General features: G+C 41.5%; 1 protein-coding gene, 1 long non-coding RNA gene, 14 other non-coding genes and 1 pseudogene across 16 annotated transcripts; 15 read left to right on the forward strand and 2 right to left on the reverse strand.

The window, feature by feature from the left end:
- Positions 1-1,568: 1,568 nt before the first annotated feature.
- Positions 1,569-5,328, reverse strand: LOC123158237 (uncharacterized). Its single transcript, XM_044576304.1, has 4 exons — positions 4,512-5,328; positions 4,273-4,415; positions 3,917-4,113; positions 1,569-2,974 (listed from the first exon to the last, which is right to left on the reverse strand). Exons 1-4 carry the CDS (start codon positions 5,326-5,328, stop codon positions 1,789-1,791), a joined length of 2,343 nt encoding a protein of 780 aa, XP_044432239.1. The 3' UTR covers positions 1,569-1,788.
- Positions 5,329-10,249: 4,921 nt separating this feature from the next.
- Positions 10,250-10,348, forward strand: LOC123163351 (small nucleolar RNA Z103). The gene has a single exon (XR_006481867.1). It is a non-coding gene; the product is annotated as a small nucleolar RNA Z103 (small nucleolar RNA).
- Positions 10,349-10,419: 71 nt separating this feature from the next.
- On the forward strand, positions 10,420-10,518 carry LOC123163352 (small nucleolar RNA Z103). The gene has a single exon (XR_006481868.1). It is a non-coding gene; the product is annotated as a small nucleolar RNA Z103 (small nucleolar RNA).
- A 195-nt stretch (positions 10,519-10,713) lies between these two features.
- LOC123163353 (small nucleolar RNA Z103) lies at positions 10,714-10,812 on the forward strand. The gene has a single exon (XR_006481869.1). It is a non-coding gene; the product is annotated as a small nucleolar RNA Z103 (small nucleolar RNA).
- Positions 10,813-11,527: 715 nt separating this feature from the next.
- LOC123163367 (small nucleolar RNA R16) lies at positions 11,528-11,611 on the forward strand. Its single transcript, XR_006481874.1, has one exon. It is a non-coding gene; the product is annotated as a small nucleolar RNA R16 (small nucleolar RNA).
- Positions 11,612-11,687: 76 nt separating this feature from the next.
- Positions 11,688-11,772, forward strand: LOC123163466 (small nucleolar RNA U36a). Its single transcript, XR_006481919.1, has one exon. It is a non-coding gene; the product is annotated as a small nucleolar RNA U36a (small nucleolar RNA).
- Positions 11,773-11,824: 52 nt separating this feature from the next.
- LOC123163342 (small nucleolar RNA Z223) lies at positions 11,825-11,919 on the forward strand. The gene has a single exon (XR_006481859.1). It is a non-coding gene; the product is annotated as a small nucleolar RNA Z223 (small nucleolar RNA).
- Positions 11,920-12,039: 120 nt separating this feature from the next.
- Positions 12,040-12,154, forward strand: LOC123163354 (small nucleolar RNA Z278). The gene has a single exon (XR_006481870.1). It is a non-coding gene; the product is annotated as a small nucleolar RNA Z278 (small nucleolar RNA).
- Positions 12,155-12,271: 117 nt separating this feature from the next.
- On the forward strand, positions 12,272-12,376 carry LOC123163451 (small nucleolar RNA snoR97). The gene has a single exon (XR_006481905.1). It is a non-coding gene; the product is annotated as a small nucleolar RNA snoR97 (small nucleolar RNA).
- Positions 12,377-13,068: 692 nt separating this feature from the next.
- Positions 13,069-13,193, forward strand: LOC123163454 (small nucleolar RNA snoR83). Its single transcript, XR_006481908.1, has one exon. It is a non-coding gene; the product is annotated as a small nucleolar RNA snoR83 (small nucleolar RNA).
- Positions 13,194-13,457: 264 nt separating this feature from the next.
- LOC123163460 (small nucleolar RNA snoR8a) lies at positions 13,458-13,543 on the forward strand. The gene has a single exon (XR_006481913.1). It is a non-coding gene; the product is annotated as a small nucleolar RNA snoR8a (small nucleolar RNA).
- Positions 13,544-13,668: 125 nt separating this feature from the next.
- On the forward strand, positions 13,669-13,764 carry LOC123163315 (small nucleolar RNA R30/Z108). The gene has a single exon (XR_006481838.1). It is a non-coding gene; the product is annotated as a small nucleolar RNA R30/Z108 (small nucleolar RNA).
- A 74-nt stretch (positions 13,765-13,838) lies between these two features.
- LOC123163465 (small nucleolar RNA snoR31) lies at positions 13,839-13,931 on the forward strand. Its single transcript, XR_006481918.1, has one exon. It is a non-coding gene; the product is annotated as a small nucleolar RNA snoR31 (small nucleolar RNA).
- Positions 13,932-13,976: 45 nt separating this feature from the next.
- LOC123163417 (small nucleolar RNA snoR31/Z110/Z27) lies at positions 13,977-14,073 on the forward strand. The gene has a single exon (XR_006481884.1). It is a non-coding gene; the product is annotated as a small nucleolar RNA snoR31/Z110/Z27 (small nucleolar RNA).
- Positions 14,074-14,139: 66 nt separating this feature from the next.
- On the forward strand, positions 14,140-14,220 carry LOC123163444 (small nucleolar RNA snoR77Y). The gene has a single exon (XR_006481898.1). It is a non-coding gene; the product is annotated as a small nucleolar RNA snoR77Y (small nucleolar RNA).
- A 45-nt stretch (positions 14,221-14,265) lies between these two features.
- On the forward strand, positions 14,266-14,398 carry LOC123163414 (uncharacterized; annotated as a pseudogene).
- On the reverse strand, positions 14,371-15,026 carry LOC123156017 (uncharacterized). Its single transcript, XR_006477753.1, has 2 exons — positions 14,775-15,026; positions 14,371-14,612 (listed from the first exon to the last, which is right to left on the reverse strand). It is a non-coding gene; the product is annotated as an uncharacterized lncRNA (long non-coding RNA).
- Between the last annotated feature and the right edge of the window lie 676 nt (positions 15,027-15,702).

A 15,702-nucleotide genomic window follows, 5' to 3' on the forward strand; every position in this document is an offset into this window, starting at 1 on the left:
GGCTTTAGAGGAGTAAAAAAATAAAATTTTGAGGGGTAAAACTGCACTTAGCCTATCCCTTATATGCTTTAGAAGAGTATAAAGAAATTACTCATCATCGCGGTCGCCCCTTATATTTACTCGAGCGACACATCTTTTAAGAATACCCTCCCCTTCCCGCACCGCCTCCCTTCCTCGAACACACTGCACCCTCCGGCAAGCACTGCAGCCACCCTACACCGTCTCCACACCTCATCCCATGCTTCCAATCGGCCGACATCGCCCGAAATGGAGGGATCTATCCGTTGGACATGGGTGTCCAAGATAAAGGACACGAACACCGGCGTCCGCCACGCTCACGAGGATGAGGCCAGGCCATCCTGGGGGCGGGGGGTGGCAGGTGGATGGCGCGGACGTGATTGAACTTTCAACAAAGATCGAGGCCAAAACAAAGGCAGAGGAAACTGAATAAGCTTATTTGTTTCATTCGAATTGACTAGTTTAATTTTGTGTTATGCAATGTAGTTTGAACTGATTGTACTATCTATGGTTGCATGCGTGTTATGCAATGTAGTTTGAATCAAATTAGGCTATCGATGTCAAATTCATGCAAAAAAAATTAGGAAGCTAGATTTAAGAGTTGCTTTTTTTAGGGCACCGTTTAAGGTATAAAGGGGCCATAAAAGGGCTATCCTCGATTAGTAACACTACATGCTTCATAGATCATTTGAAAACTATCTTTCTACGGTGTCAAACAATAGAACAAAGATGCTCACGCCGGGCTACTTGTTTTCGATCACTTATTATCTTGATTTTGCGCAAGGTGTGGAGATCAATTGCTCTGCTTTACAAGCTCCCAGGTAAAATTACAACCGCACAGTTATGATCCAAGAGACCGCCACTCAGACCTGGGACTGAGCAGCAGTTCAAATGGCTACTCTGACCCGAGCTGCTGAAGTGAACAAACACATGCAGCTATCTTGTAAACGCAGGCTGCCAATCCTCATCCACTGGGGCTAGGCATGCATGCTGCTTACTACCTTCATTCGGGTTTATTGGTCCCCATTGTATTTCGTGTCAAATTTTGACTATAGATTAAACTAATAAAACTTTCCATGTGCGAGAGCCATGAGTTGGTTGCGAGATCTTATGGGTTTCACCTCTAGCCTACCCCAACTTGTTTGGGACTAAAGGCTTTGTTGTTGTTGTTGTTGTTGTTGTATTAAACTAATAAAACTTTCACGCATGTCACCAAACATTATATTTTTTAAAACTATGTTCAAATACGAATCCAATGAGATAATTTTTCTTGACATGCATTAACATTTTGTTAGTTAAATCATTAGTCAAAATTTGGCACAAACTATAAAGGGGGCCTATAAACCAGGACGGAGGTAGTAATGTTTAGTCGCTCCAGCCTTAGACAAAAAGTGGAGCTGGATAATACAATGACCAAACATTGTATATAATGCTAAAACTTGTACTGAATCTTCTAAAAAAAATCAGCCAAACGGTGAGCACAAACTTCTATACGGCAGAAAACTCATCAAGGGGAAAACACATGGAAGCACAAAGAGTCGGTCCAAACTTCTGAAGTCATTCTAAGAAGTAGATTGTCATCAGGCATCAAGAAATGATAGCCACATTACAACCAGCCATGTAATACATAATAAGTGGCCTTGAACACATAACACTGGTGCCAGGTGAGGAAACCATTGTAGTTGCAGGAGCTGATCGCCAACTAAAGGTAAAACAACAGAAATAGCCAGTGCTTGTGCATAGCCAAAAGCCCAAAACCCTTCAGCAACATCACTGGCTAGTACCATAGACTAAACTCGGGTACAGCCAGAGGCTAGCAAGATGACTGTAGTCCGACGGGAATGAAAGACCATAGTAAAGGCTGTGAACAGTTTCTTTTCGCACTCGCTGCCCAACCTCAACAGCAGTCCAAGTTTCATCGGGGTCATCAAATAGCTTGGCAACATAAACACAGTTACTTTTTCCTCCCCATCTTTCAGGGCTCATGCAAGAAAATGCAGGATTCCTCCTATCAAGGCTAACAAACAGAGCTTGATTTTCCAGCTTCTCCATCTTCACCCACTTGGCTGGCTCGACAGAAAAGTCAAGGTGAAAGACCTTAAAGAAGTGATAACACAAGTCATCATTCAACTCGTCAGATCCTATGCGAAGGTCAAGCATGAGAAGCATGTCACCAGAGACCACCAACCATGGGCTAATAAAAAAGGATTCAAGGTCCCGCGCGATTTTTATTTTTTGCATACTGAATTCAGGTGATAAGTGTATAGTGTGGAGCCTCACAAGAACATCCATGACAAAGATGACACCTTTGAAGAACACTATCTGATGGATGCGTTCCCTTTTAAGGGCAAGAGGGTGTTCTGACCAGGAGTTTGTTCCAACCTGCCACTCAAACATGGAGGTTCCCGTGCACAGGAGGAGGCGTGAGTTGGGTGAACTAAGTGGACCTGTAAGAATGCCTATGCCACAAAAGTACCCAAGGCGGTTGTTGGATGGAAGTTTGGGGGGCTTCACCTTGGTACCATTGTGCACATCGACAAGGAGGCAGTGCTCCTCATAGGAGAAGATAAGATACCCATATGAGCAGCCCAAATAGTGCATCTGATTTGGAGTGTTTTGGGGCACAGAACAGCAAAGGGATACGCTTTTCTGGGTAGGATCACTCAGCTTCCATTTGCAGTCAGATAAAAGGACGGGCTTAATACCACGGCTATGCGGACGAGCATAAAGATCTGGCTTTAGGTGCAAAGGCGGAAAGTTGGAGGTATAAATGGAGGGGAAGGAAGAAAATGCAGCGCGCCAAGAGCGGCAAGTGCCTATAAAAGCAAGGAAGTCGTGGAAAGAATTAAAAAGAGCAATGATCTCATGAAGCAGGGTGTCCGGGAGATCTGCACAAACATGAGGTCCTGACAACAGCGAGGAGGTAGAGCCTGAGGTGCCTACAACAGCAACTTCTCTGTCCAAGAGAAAATCCAAGAGCAATGGATCAGAATAAATAAGTGAAACATATTAGAGAGTAGAGACATACAACTAATAAACTGTCAGTAGGCTTTAACTGAACAGTAAGGCAAACCAAGAGTGTCTATTTAAGCATGCTAAATTTCCACCAGAACAACATACGCCGGAACCACCTACAGCTTGATTTTTTTTTTCTACAATGGCAATAACTAGAATATATTTCAGTGTGCCAACCATGTGTAAAATTATTTCAAATCATGGCAGAGGTTTTTTTTTTTGTAGAGTATCCTCAAACAGGCAGTAGTACCATCACTACCTACAACAGTAATACTCACGAGAGGCGCTTTTCCTTGATTTTACTTTGGATCCAACCTACCCGCCCAATAAACCAAGTCACATCAAGAGATGACTATAGCATTTTCCATTATATAAAAAGGGGGATAAAGCCTGTTGCACGTTTATATGGACAATTTCGATTGTTTTAGTTTATCCCTTGTCGATAAAACGGTGTCACCGTACAAATATCCATCAAATCCCTTGTCGATAAACATAGTTCTAGGCAGGATTTAGAAGTGATCTGGAATTGACTTGTTCCATGTTAGACCATACGCAATAATGTAAACTGTATTTCTTAAACTAAAAGCCTTACGGACTTATTACACTAATTCAGAAATTACCACTACTAGTTCACCAAAATGCCCTGCCTATCGCTGTCAGTTCATCTATCACCAATGTCACTGGTAATTCACCAAAACACCCCACGAATACCTACTAAATCACCAACAGACTCTTGAAATTTCACTACTGATTCACTAAAGCGGCAGTGCTGATCGATTGATGCGTGGTCGGTGTTGTTCACCCCCTTATATGACCTCAATGAACAGATCCTGATCAAGGAGGGGTGGCAAGCAAGGTTAGGGTCTAAGGTGAGGGCACCGACCTGGAGCTGCTGAGAGCGGCGGGTTCCGGCGGTGAGGGTTCGGCGACCAGCGGCAGAGTGCGCGCTCTTCTACGCCGGCGGGAGCGGGTGCCGGCCATCCGCGCGCCACGCCCCTCCACGACGTCGTCGGCGAGGACAAGGAGGCGGCGGAGCTCGTCGATGCGGCAAAGAGATTTTTTTTTTTGCAGTTCAAAGAGCTATATTGATCAAGACAGAGAGTTACAGTCCTTGTACAGACAAGCCTCTAGAAATCTAGGAATAAAATTTATCGAGACACAACGCTTTCTATGAGGATTAGCTTGCCTTGCACATAGATGTGCAAGCTCATTAGCCTTTCTAGGAACATAAGACAAAACAAAAAACTGAAAACTCTCTGAAAGCTCTTTAGTTTCCTGAAGCACAACAGCAATTTCTGAACGCCCAAAATTATTGGTATTCCAGAGCTTCGTAATAGCCAAAGCATCAGTTTCAACGATGATGTTCCGGAGACCCATATTACCTGCAAGTCGGACTCCATCTCTAATAGCCAACGCCTCCATAACAAAAGAATTGGCTGCATGTTCATACCATAGTGCCTGGGCACGAACGAGTTTACCTTCATGATCGCGCACACCTACCCCTGTACTTCCTTGGAGACAATCAGCCAAAAAACTTGCGTCCACATTCAGCTTAATGCAATTAATTTCCGGGGGTCGCCATTTATCGTCAGCCTTAGTAGGCATTTTCTTTCCTTCTTTTGATGAAATTATCAAATCCATAGTCACATCAGCAGTCCATTTCACCGAGCATTGGATCGACCGCCCTTTATCTCCGTGCTTCTTTGCATTGCGCTCTGACCATACAGACCAACATCCACATAAGATGACAACGGCATCTGTATCACTGACCATACCTCCATCAATCATATCCATCGCCCATGAGTCCGGATGCAAACGAGGAAGTTTGACACCCAACATGTTCCTTATTTGATGCCAAAACAGCTTAGCCCATGTACAATCGAACAAAGAATGAGTGATTGTTTCTTCACATCCACAATCCTCGCAGAAACTGATTTGTTCAATATGTCTTTCCTTCAGAATAGATCGGCATGGGATAAACTTTCTAATCACACGCCAGCAAAAATTACGAACCTTTGGGGGTACAGGCATCTTCCAAAGCTTCTTCCAAAATGTTCTATCATCACCTGCCGAGCTAGCTGGATTATTTGTTTGCTGCCGAGCACCAAGCATTGCCCTGTAAGCTGACCGGACACTGAAATTTCCACTTCTCTCTAAATGCCATGCCCAGTTATCTTCTTCCATCCTTCCCAAAGGAATCATTTGCACAGCAGCCGCATCAATAGGAAGGAAATTATTCTGTAAAACCTCTCTATTCCAGTCTCCATTGTATGGGTCGATCAAGTCCTCGACCATATTCACGGTCGAGTTTTGAAGACGTAAAAGGGGTTTAAAGCCCAAGTTTGAAGGAATCCAGGGATCCTCCCAAACTCTAGTATTGCTACCATCACCAATACGTTTGATCAGGCCATGAGTTAGAGCTTCCCGTCCATACATAATTGCCCTCCATGTATGCGAGGCATTCTTTTTCCTTGTCGCCGTCATAAAATCAACATCATGAAAATACTTGCCTTTGATCACCCTGGCACAGAGTGAATCCTGTTGTGTGAGAAGTCGCCAACCCTGTTTAGCAAGCATTGCTTGATTGAACAACTCAAGGTCTTTAAAGCCCATACCACCCACACATTTGGGAGCAGCAACATCCTTCCATTTCTTCCAATGCATTTTGCTCGTATTTTCATTTCCTCCCCACCAAAACCTGGCAATGGCAGTTGTGATTTTTTTGCACATATTTTTGGAGAGACGGAAACAACTCATAGAATAGGTTGGAATGGCTTGAAGGACTGCCTTGATTAAAACTTCCCTCCCAGCGCTATTTAGGAGCTTTGGAGACCAACCCCTAATCAACTTCTTAATAATTGTAAGTATGTGCTCAAATTGCTCATCTGTGCATCTTCCAAGGGCAGTTGGCAGACCCAAGTACTTTTCTCCTAATGCTTCGGTTTCAATTCCTGAGGCCTGATGGAATGCATGCTTCACCTCAGCTGAGCAATTTGCACTAAAAAAGACCACTGATTTCTGCCTATTGACAAGTTGTCCGGACCCGATTCTATAGTTTTCCAAGATGTGTTGTAACCGGGTTGCACCATCAGTTGAGGCTTGTGTAAAAACCACACAATCATCCGCAAACAATAAGTGTGAGATCCATGGAGCATGTATCCCAACCCGGACTCCCCTGCCAAGGTGTGCTGCCCCATAGTTCTTGAGCATACTAGACAGACCTTCTGAACAAATAAGGAAAAGATAAGGCGAAATTGGGTCCCCTTGTCTAATACCTTTGGAAGGTTTAAAAAAATCCGAGAGCACCCCATTTACTCTGACTGAAAACGACACCGTTTCCACACAGCACATTACTCGATTAATCCAAATATCCGTGAAACCAAGCTTGGCCATGACCGCCCTCAAGTACGACCATTCAACTCGATCATATGCTTTAGCCATGTCAAGTTTAACAGCACAAGCTCCTGCTTTACCTTTCTTCCTTTTCAGATAATGTGTACACTCGTAGGCAGTAAGGACATTGTCTGTTATGAGCCGTCCCGCAACAAAAGCACTTTGCTCTTCTGAAATAATTACCTCAAGCTCAGGGCGCAAACGAAGTGCCAACACCTTCGAGGCAAAGAGAAACTCGCGTCTCCTTTACGAGAAGGCCTTTGAGAGGACGGGTTGGCCCATTTCTATTTTCAGTTTTTCCTTCGTCTCTGAAAATAGGGTCTACAAATTTTGTCTAAAGTATTTCTCAAAAAAAATCTAAAGTTTGTTTGAAGTAAAAACGTTCAAAGTAGATATTTTTATTGTAGAGGAGAAGTTTTAACAAAATAAACTCTGCACAAAAAGGAATTGCAAGATAGCATAAACCATCGCTTTTCCAAGATGATAATGTCATCCTCTCAGTCAGCAATGTTTATTAGGCCCGGCGCAAATGACTTTCTAGCAGTGAGTGCTACCGGTAGAAAAGAGAACAATAATCAAATGGAAAAGTCGGCATCGATAGAATGCAGACAAGATGAGCAGATGCATCACGAGGTTCACCTACCTAAGAAGTTGGATTCGTCGAGATGAATGCCCAGAGACGACATCAAGCTATGCCCATGGTGCGCCATCGATACAAACCCTTACAGAAAAAAAGGAAACTATGTCCAACTTCTTTTAGAGGTACCAAAAACTTCCTTCTTGTGTATCCACGAGAAAAATGAGTCATATGCTCTCCTCCAGATCATCTCCTGGCCACCAATCCTATAATCTAATACCTCGTATAGCCAGATGCAGAAGTGTGCTACAACAAATGCTAGGTATTGCTCATTGTGAGTGATACCACATCGCTCGCTAACCGGAGAAGCCATCTAGATGGCTCTATTTTAGTGGTAGCGAAGCTCTAGCTACACACGTTTTTTTTAGCGATAATCAAGCTATACCTACACACAGCTTTGTTCGGCCGATTTTATGGAACTTCCGAGACACTTCCTCTCGGTTTGGGCAAGGTTCTCCAAAAAAAACCTTGCTTTTTTCGACGAGTTTTTTAGGTTTTCTTTCTATCACTTTTTTAATCTTCTTTTTAAATTCCTTTTTTCTTTTAATTGTCTTCCTTTTTAATCCAAGAACATTTCAAGTACGTGAATACTCTTTGAATTCACAAAGACTTTTTAAAACTTGTGAACATTTTTCAAATATGAGATATTTTTCTAATTAACAAACAACTTTTAAGTCATGTATTTTTCACATTTGTTAAGTTTTTTAAAGTTATGTTTTTTTAGAATAAGCAACAAATCATGCATTTTTTTAAAAATTAATAAAAAATTAAAATCCTATTTAAAAAAATTTACAAACATTACTAATATTTGAGAATGTTCTTTTAAATTCGTGGACATTTTTCAGCTTGTTAGAGATTTTCTAATTCAGGAACAATTTTAAAATTTGAAAAACATTTTTAAAAATTCGTGAACACTTTTTGAAATACATGAACGTTTTTTGAATTCATGAACATTTTTAATCCTAAATACACTAACTTGTTTGAAAAATAAAAACAAATATACTTTTACCTGCCAATGTACACGCTGCCTTTTTTTGACAATAGGTACACACTGCTTTGAAAGGACCTCATACATGCCTAGGTCGAGCGTGAAGAAAATCATGGAGAAGAAAGAAAAAAGGCGGATAAGAAATAATACCATATGTTTTTGTAGGGTAAACACACTCGACTTTGTTATTCAAAATAAAGTTTTACAGGAATACCATCGGGATCAAGTTGGTTTAAGAACACATGACACCCCTATGAAAGAATAAGAGCGTGTTTAGCTAAACAATATGCCTCTACATTTGATGGGCGCCCTTCATGAACAAAGGGGCAGGAGTTGAACGCCAAAGCTCGCTGCTTGATCTCCTTGATAATGACAATGTTAGTCGTTTGTAGTATGTGGCCGGCTTCACATGAGAAAGATTGAGGTTCCGCCAGCGCTAAACCCTCTCAACAACACTCGAAAAAGACCAAACCCTCTGAATAGTTTTGGTAGAAAGCGCACACCCGTTAGACGTTGGGTCTTGGCTCATTTTCTTCTGCGCACTACATGCACACTCGTTTTTTTTTCTACTTGTGATGTTACGGTTTAGGGAACACACTGTTGGGATCTTCTCCGCACTGCACCGCACGTAGGTCCCGTTCATGTTACGACTCGGCTGATTTCTGTACTTGTTTACTTTAGTTTCCACTGGTTTCTATTTGTTTTTTATTTTCATTTCCCCCTTTTCATACCTTTTAATATTGCAAATGTTTTCCAAATTCTCGTTTTTTGGAACATTTTTAAAGTTCATGAACTTCTTTGATTCGTGATGTTTTTTTTTAAATAACGAACATTTATCATATACACAAAAAAAATTCAAATCCATGAACTGTTTTGGAATGCGTGAAGTTTTTTTTTGAGTTGGTGAGTTTTTCAAATGCATGACCTTTTTTCATATTAGCAAACTTTTCAAATTCATGATTTTGTTTTTAAAATTCAAGTACCTTTTAAAATTCATGACCTTTTTCTAAAATCTAGAAACTTTTTTTCGATTCCACACTTTTTCAACAGTATATTAAAAAAACCCAGCTGTTTTTTCCTACACCAGATAAACAGCAGAAAAAATCGGACACCTAGGCCCAGCCGAGCGTGAGTTAGGGCGACAACTAGGCCGCTTGTAACGAGCCGGGCCTCACAACATTAGCGTGCAGGCCCAGGCCCAGGGGTTCACCATCGAGCCGGCTACAAAAGGAAGGGAGCGGAAACCTAATCTGCAGGGTTCGCTTCCCCACTACTCCCCTCGCCTGCCGCCGCCACCCACCTTCGCCGGCCTTGCCTCGCCTCCTGTAACCACGCCGCCGCCTCCCCGCCTGCTCTCGACCTGCTTCGCTGGCGCTCTGGCTATCGGCGCCGCGCGGGACGAGCAGCGGTGGAGAGCCGCACGGCCGCGTAGTCCGTAGGAGCTGCCGCAGCGGTCCCGCCCTAAGATCGGCGAACCGGGAGGCGAGCTCCCACATTTATCTATCGATCCCAGTAGGCTCAATCCCGGTAGATCTTTACCTTGAACGCATGTTTTCGGCTGTTGTTTTTCTTGTGCGTACTCGCGTTCCACTTAGCATGTAATTCCTCAGCTTATGTAGTTTTGTTGTGGTTGATTGACGTCCCTGTGAAGATGAAATTCAGGTCCAAAGACGATTGGTGACTGGTTTTAGCCTCAAGCCATCTCGTCTTGCAGTTTTGGTGAGCTGGTGGCTTGGGGCTAAAACCATTGTCGAGGGTCGTCGGTGATGGCCAAATTAGCTATGAGATCTGAGGGATACCGGCAATATGGCTACATAATACTTCCTTCTCCTTTTGTTTCTACTATACATCAGATTGTAGCATTGAGTGTATGATTGCCCTGTTGAGTAGCTTTATCTGTTTTATCTAACTCAAGTAGCAGTCAGTGTCCCAATGAAGAAAAAATTACAGTACCAAAGATGAATGGTCGATTAGTTTTAGCTTCAAGCCATGCTAGTATATTCTTTGTACCTGTGGCTTGTGGCTAAAACTAGTTTGCTTGTAATTTCATCCGTGATGGCCATAGCTATGAGATCCGAGGGATGCTTACTATTTGAGCCACGTAGCCTGTTTCTGCTTTGGTCAACCTTAATTGCTCTTCTAGGTATAATATGAATTATGTGTCTGGTTTTTGAGACTGCGATCTGTTCTTGATTTAGATGGAAGTGAGGATCCTTTCCCCAAATGATCGACTATGATTATACTGTGCGCAAATGTAATCCTTTATCAGAGGATTCCAAGCCAGAAATCTGATCCATCCCGTCCAGCCTCTATCCCCTTTTCTCTTCAATACTTGACCTTTGTTTTTCTGATTTGTTCTGTAAATTGAATGGAAGTGAGGATCCTTTCCCCAAATGATCGACTATGATTATACTGTGCGCAACTGCAATCCTTTATCAGAGGATTCCAAGCCAGAAATCTGATCCATCTTCGTTATCTTTGCCTCCTTGTTTTTTAGTTTTGTTTCTTTTTCACTAAGAAATCCGAATTGACTTGGCCTTTTTAACTATACTGTGCACAAATGTAATCCTTTATCACAGGATTCTAAACCAGGGATCTGTGCACCTTGCTTTATTTTGTTTTATTTTCTGATTTGGCTTTGTTTCTTTTTTTTCGAAGTTGACTGGAAGTGAGGATCCTTTCCCCAAATGATCGACAGTGATTATACTGCGCGTAACTGTAATCCTTTATCAGAGGATTCCAAGCCAGAAATCTGATCCATCTCGCTCAACAAACTCGACCCCCTTTTCTCTTTTGGTATATTGATTTTTTTTGTTCTGATCTGTAAATGGAATGGGAGTGAAGATCCTTCTCCTAAGCCAGAAATCTTATGTAACATATTAACTCCTTTGATTGAGCTTTGTTTAAGAGTTATCTTGTGATCACTGTCATTTTCTTATTGTCTTTGTTTTCTAGTGATCTGGTCTGAAATCTTTCTCAATGAAGAGAGTACAAGCAGACGGGCGGTCTGAACTGATGTCATGTTGATATGTCTGCATCATCTGTGCTTACCCTTGTGGATAGCATCTGAGAGAAAACAAGATCTTTCATTTTCAACAATAGGTTTTTGTTCTCTAATTCTCAAATTTGTGCCATAGCTTGTATTCTTCCTAGTAGTTAGATGTGGTTCAGTTTCTTACTTGACTCCAAGCTCCAATACGATGGGGACAAAGCGATTGCGATGGTTTACTTATTAACCCTTTGCAGTGTTTGCCATTGCTCTTGAGTCAAATATTCTGACCGAGATTCTCAGTTTTGTACAATCTTCAAATTCTTTTGATTCTTCCTGCTTGTATATCCTTATACTATCAATGAAAAGTTCCATGTGTGAATAAAATGAAACTCTGCTTATTATCTAATGATACCTTTTATTAATGCTGTCCATTTGTCTCTGGTATTTCCATTGCAAATTTTATCAATCTTCTTGTGCGGCATCGGGTGGCAAATGAGGTGAAATATTGTATGCTAAACACTGAATCTTTGATATGTTTACAAAACTCCGCTTATTATCTGATGCCACATCAGCTTTGAACCACATTTTCTAGTTCTCTTTTCTGCACAGTTTCTTTATCATTCCTGTGAATTTCATTTTGTTGATGGCAGTGATTTGAATCTTACCCGCGCTTCTGATTAATCCATGAAGTACAAGGGAAAACATGGTTGAATTTCTTAATATGAGCCATACAATAGTAAAATCTTGTTCTCTCTTCTAGATTTTGTGTGTTCTTGTTTTACCATGGCTGTGATGATTAACAGCTTCAGCAAACATGCCAGTTCTGCTTCTGAGAATTCATGACTGAAAAATCTGTTAACAAGATCTGAGCCATTTTGCACGTAGAAAAGTTATTTTCTCCCATTGTTGATACCTGAAAATTAATGATTATTACCTTTCATACATTCTTTATCTTGGTGTCTAGCATGTAATTTGTTCGGAGACTCCATTTGAATTGCCAATGATGCTACACCCAACATTTGGAGGTGCAGATGGCTCCAGGATCCTGTTTACAGGATGAACCTACCTGGAGGCGCTGTATCCACATGACATTCATGGGCAAGTCTGAGGTTCTTCATGATCACCTCAAACTTTTCTTGATGTTTTCAAGTTGACTTGTGCTTTTTTACTTGGTAAAATAAGTGGTTGTTTATTTATCTTTGTCGAGTTTAACTATCCTCTCACCAAGTACCTCTGATTTGCGGAAGAGGCTGAAAAACTCGCAGATGGTGTGTTGTCATCAGCTTCGTCTCTTGGTCCTACGAGATGGGAGTTAAATAACGACACCAGATTAACTCGTTTACCGCCGAATCAACTGTTCAGCAGAAGTAACAAACTCATGTTTGACACAACTGATGGAATAAAAACCAGAAACATAAATAAAAATCTCATGGAATTTTAAAAGCTGGGTGTACTAGTGCCCTGTTGAGTAGCTTTGTTTGTGGTATCTAGCTTGAGCAGCATATTATGGATGAAGAATAGTTTTAGCTTAAACCCATTGTAGTCCTTATTTCTTTTGATTTGTGGCTTGTGGTTGAAACTAGTTCACTGTTAGTTTCATCTGTGATGGCCAATAGGCCAATAGCTATGAGATCCAAGGGAGTTGATTTGGCTCTGCAACTCTTCTGTTATATTTTGATATATATTCACTGGAATGTGGTTGGCCATCGATATGTCAGACCTTCTGTTGTCTAGCGAGGTTTTCCTTCTCCACGTAATAACATTTTCAGATTAGAATATATTAGTTTGCTTTTGTATTATCCTCTTGAATAAGACTTGTCAACACATGGTCGCCTTTGAGAGAACCTGGTGGATTTTGTCTTCCATGCTGGTTCCGTTGCGGGCGTACACTGATCTAGAGCCTCCACCGTGTCTCACCCTCCACATCTATTGCTGGGTGTCGGATTGGTTCTTGAACATTTTGAATCTAATCTTTGTTTTTTGTTGTACGGCTGCTGTTTTTCATTTTTGTCCGTGGCCTTCATAATCCCGGATTAACTTGCTTAGCTGTTCTTCTGATTCATGGGAGGCCAAGACCGATGTCTGGGAGTTTCGCTGATAGCGCCTTCTTTACTAGTGGAGGTGCTTCATTAGTAACTCGCCACACAGAAAAAATGATAGATTTTCTTTTGTTCTGTTTGTTCATGTGTTGTTTGATTCGGGGAGCTCTGTCCCATTGTCTGGCCGCCATTCTCTTGGTGGATCCGAGTTTACAAAGCTCCCGAGAGGTATTCAGGTGGCGCTTAGAGCACAAATCCGTCTGATGGATCTTGGGTTACGCTCGCCCCCAAATTCCAGTTTAATCTTTTTTCATGCTTTCTTTTGTCTTGTATAATTCAAGTTCTTGTTGCATCACTTTAGCGTTTTGAACCTTTTGTGGTGCAGTGATTATAAAACATTCCTCGTACTGATGGGAGATCCCTGTGAATGACTCCTATACACCCATAGAATCTGAGCACCAACAAATCATACTTGTTTTATTGGATTCTTACTTTGTTTTCTTTTTAATAAGCTGTTCATTGTTATGTTCATCTGATCCTTCTCTTTCATTTCTGTGTTTTGATTTTGTTCGTTTGTTTTGGAGCACGTAGTTGCGATGAGGATAACGAGCTCCCTCTTCTGAAAGCATTGACGACACCGCTGGCAGAATCGAACCAATTAAATATTGCCACCACTGATTAACTCTGTGTCTTTGTACAATCTTGTCAGTTATTGACCATTTGCTTAGTCTTACCTTTCAGTCTGCAAAATCTGTTTGGATCATGAGGAGTTATTGATGCATAATCCAACACTTGATCCGAGGGTGGCTTGAGCCGCCCATGTGATGTCATCTTTGCATCTGAATCCACCAGAGATATTTTTTTCCATTTGGTCTAGTTTTTGTTTATCTTGTCAGCATCAGAGGATGAAACCTTGAAACAATCTTAGGACACCTTCTGACACAGTGCTTATTTTCCTGTGAACGAGAAGTATTTATATTCTGATGATACACCCTGTTTCTTTGAATTTTTTGCCCAAGGATGTTTAGGGCCCTGTTTTCTATCTAAAACGCAATTGGAGCCTATGATGATTAGCTTTATGTTGGAATTACCGTCAGATTCCAAATGATGATATTTTTGCGGCTTTCTGAGGCTTTAAACAGCTTAGCTCCTCTACTTTTTTTTATATTGTTAAACTTTCTTGATTCAGGTGAAGATTCTCCGTATGACACTATAAACAACAGTTCCTTCTCTACTTCTAGTGTCCTCCTTTGGCCATAACCTTTGCACTTGGTTTTTTTCAGCCGTGTGTGATTTTAAAAAGGTCTATCTTTGATTGCTCTGTTTTTTTTTGCGTAGTATCGCCTGTTGCTTCGTCTCTGTTTGCTATAAACAGTAGCTGAATATGCTACGCTTTTGTTTCGCATCTTGATAAGAGACTCTACAATTCTGGTACTAGAATATAATGTCTGTGCTTGATGAAGACAAACATGTTAGGTTCCAACTTAAGATACAAGTCGGCGATGACTGCAACTGTCCCCAAGAGACTTACTTCCTCCGTTCCCAAATGTAAGTCTTTGTAGAGATTTCATTGGATGGACTACATACGGAGCAAAATGAATGAATTCACACTTAAAATGCATCTATATACATCCGTATCTAGTTCATAGTGGAATCTCTACAAAGACTTATATTTAGGAACGGAGGGAGTACTTGTTAGTAGTAAGCTTACGCTCCTCTGTTTTCTTTGATACTTTTGAACCTAAAAATTGGTTCAGTCGGCTGTAGATTTTTAAATCACAGGTTTGTGGAGAGTATACACTTTTTTGCCCCATTAATAGAAGCATGCTCCTCGCTCATTTATTGTACTCCTGTTACTCTTGTCTGATTTCGAGATTTGTAAACATGGCTGTGTTCATCCATATATCGACTTTACCTCCTATGCTTAATTTCAAGTTCTTATGTTATGTTATGATGATATATATGGATGTTGGATGAGAGACTTCTGGAAATATAGCAATTATTGGTTGGGCGCTGTGACCATTCAGCCTACTAAAATATCACCCATGGGCTTCCCCAGCACATGCGAAGTTAACTAACCAATCGCAAAATAATAACAGGGTGCAACTTCTCTGGTCGCCCCTGAGGTTTGTGCTGCAATGAATAAAGCTCTGTTTTCTACTTGGAAAACTGTATGATCGCAATGACAGACCCTGCTGGTTCGTATTCTGTACTGCAAAATCCATGTCGATGCCGTGGATTGCAGCTTTCAACCAGAGAACTTTCCACGTTGGTCCAATTTGGTTGTTTGGTTTGGGCCGAGGCATGGAAATTCCCAAATTGTGTTCCACGGGGCCACAAAAAATCGCATTGAATGGATCTATGACGGAACGTGAGACGAGGCAAACAAGCCACTGGGCAATAAACCTACCTGGCGAGTGAGCGGTGGCACAAGAGCGGAGCTGCCGGCGATTCCTCTGATGTGGACTTGGTTTAAATCGTGGTTATGAGAGTGAGAAGCTGGCTATTTGGAAAAGGCGAGCTCCTAGAAATCGAAGGAGTGGGAGTTTGAGTGTTTGACTAGCAACTGCCAAGTGAACAGCGTGCGTACCGATTTGATCCCATTCCGCATGACTGATCT

Source organism: Triticum aestivum, chromosome 7B (genome assembly GCF_018294505.1).
Source record: "Triticum aestivum cultivar Chinese Spring chromosome 7B, IWGSC CS RefSeq v2.1, whole genome shotgun sequence".
In the NCBI taxonomy this organism is placed as follows: Eukaryota; Viridiplantae; Streptophyta; class Magnoliopsida; order Poales; family Poaceae; genus Triticum; species Triticum aestivum.

Bases quoted from the DNA above. Each gene is read 5' to 3' on its own strand.
- LOC123158237 (XM_044576304.1), bottom strand. From the start codon at position 5,328: ATGGTCGAGGACTTGATCGACCCATACAATGGAGACTGGAATAGAGAG. The intron at 4,416-4,511 runs GTAAACTCGTTC...TCCGACTTGCAG, and splicing joins AGGTGTGCGCGATCATGAAG to GTAATATGGGTCTCCGGAAC. The intron at 4,114-4,272 runs GTTTTGTCTTAT...TGATCAATATAG, and splicing joins CAGAGAGTTTTCAGTTTTTT to CTCTTTGAACTGCAAAAAAA.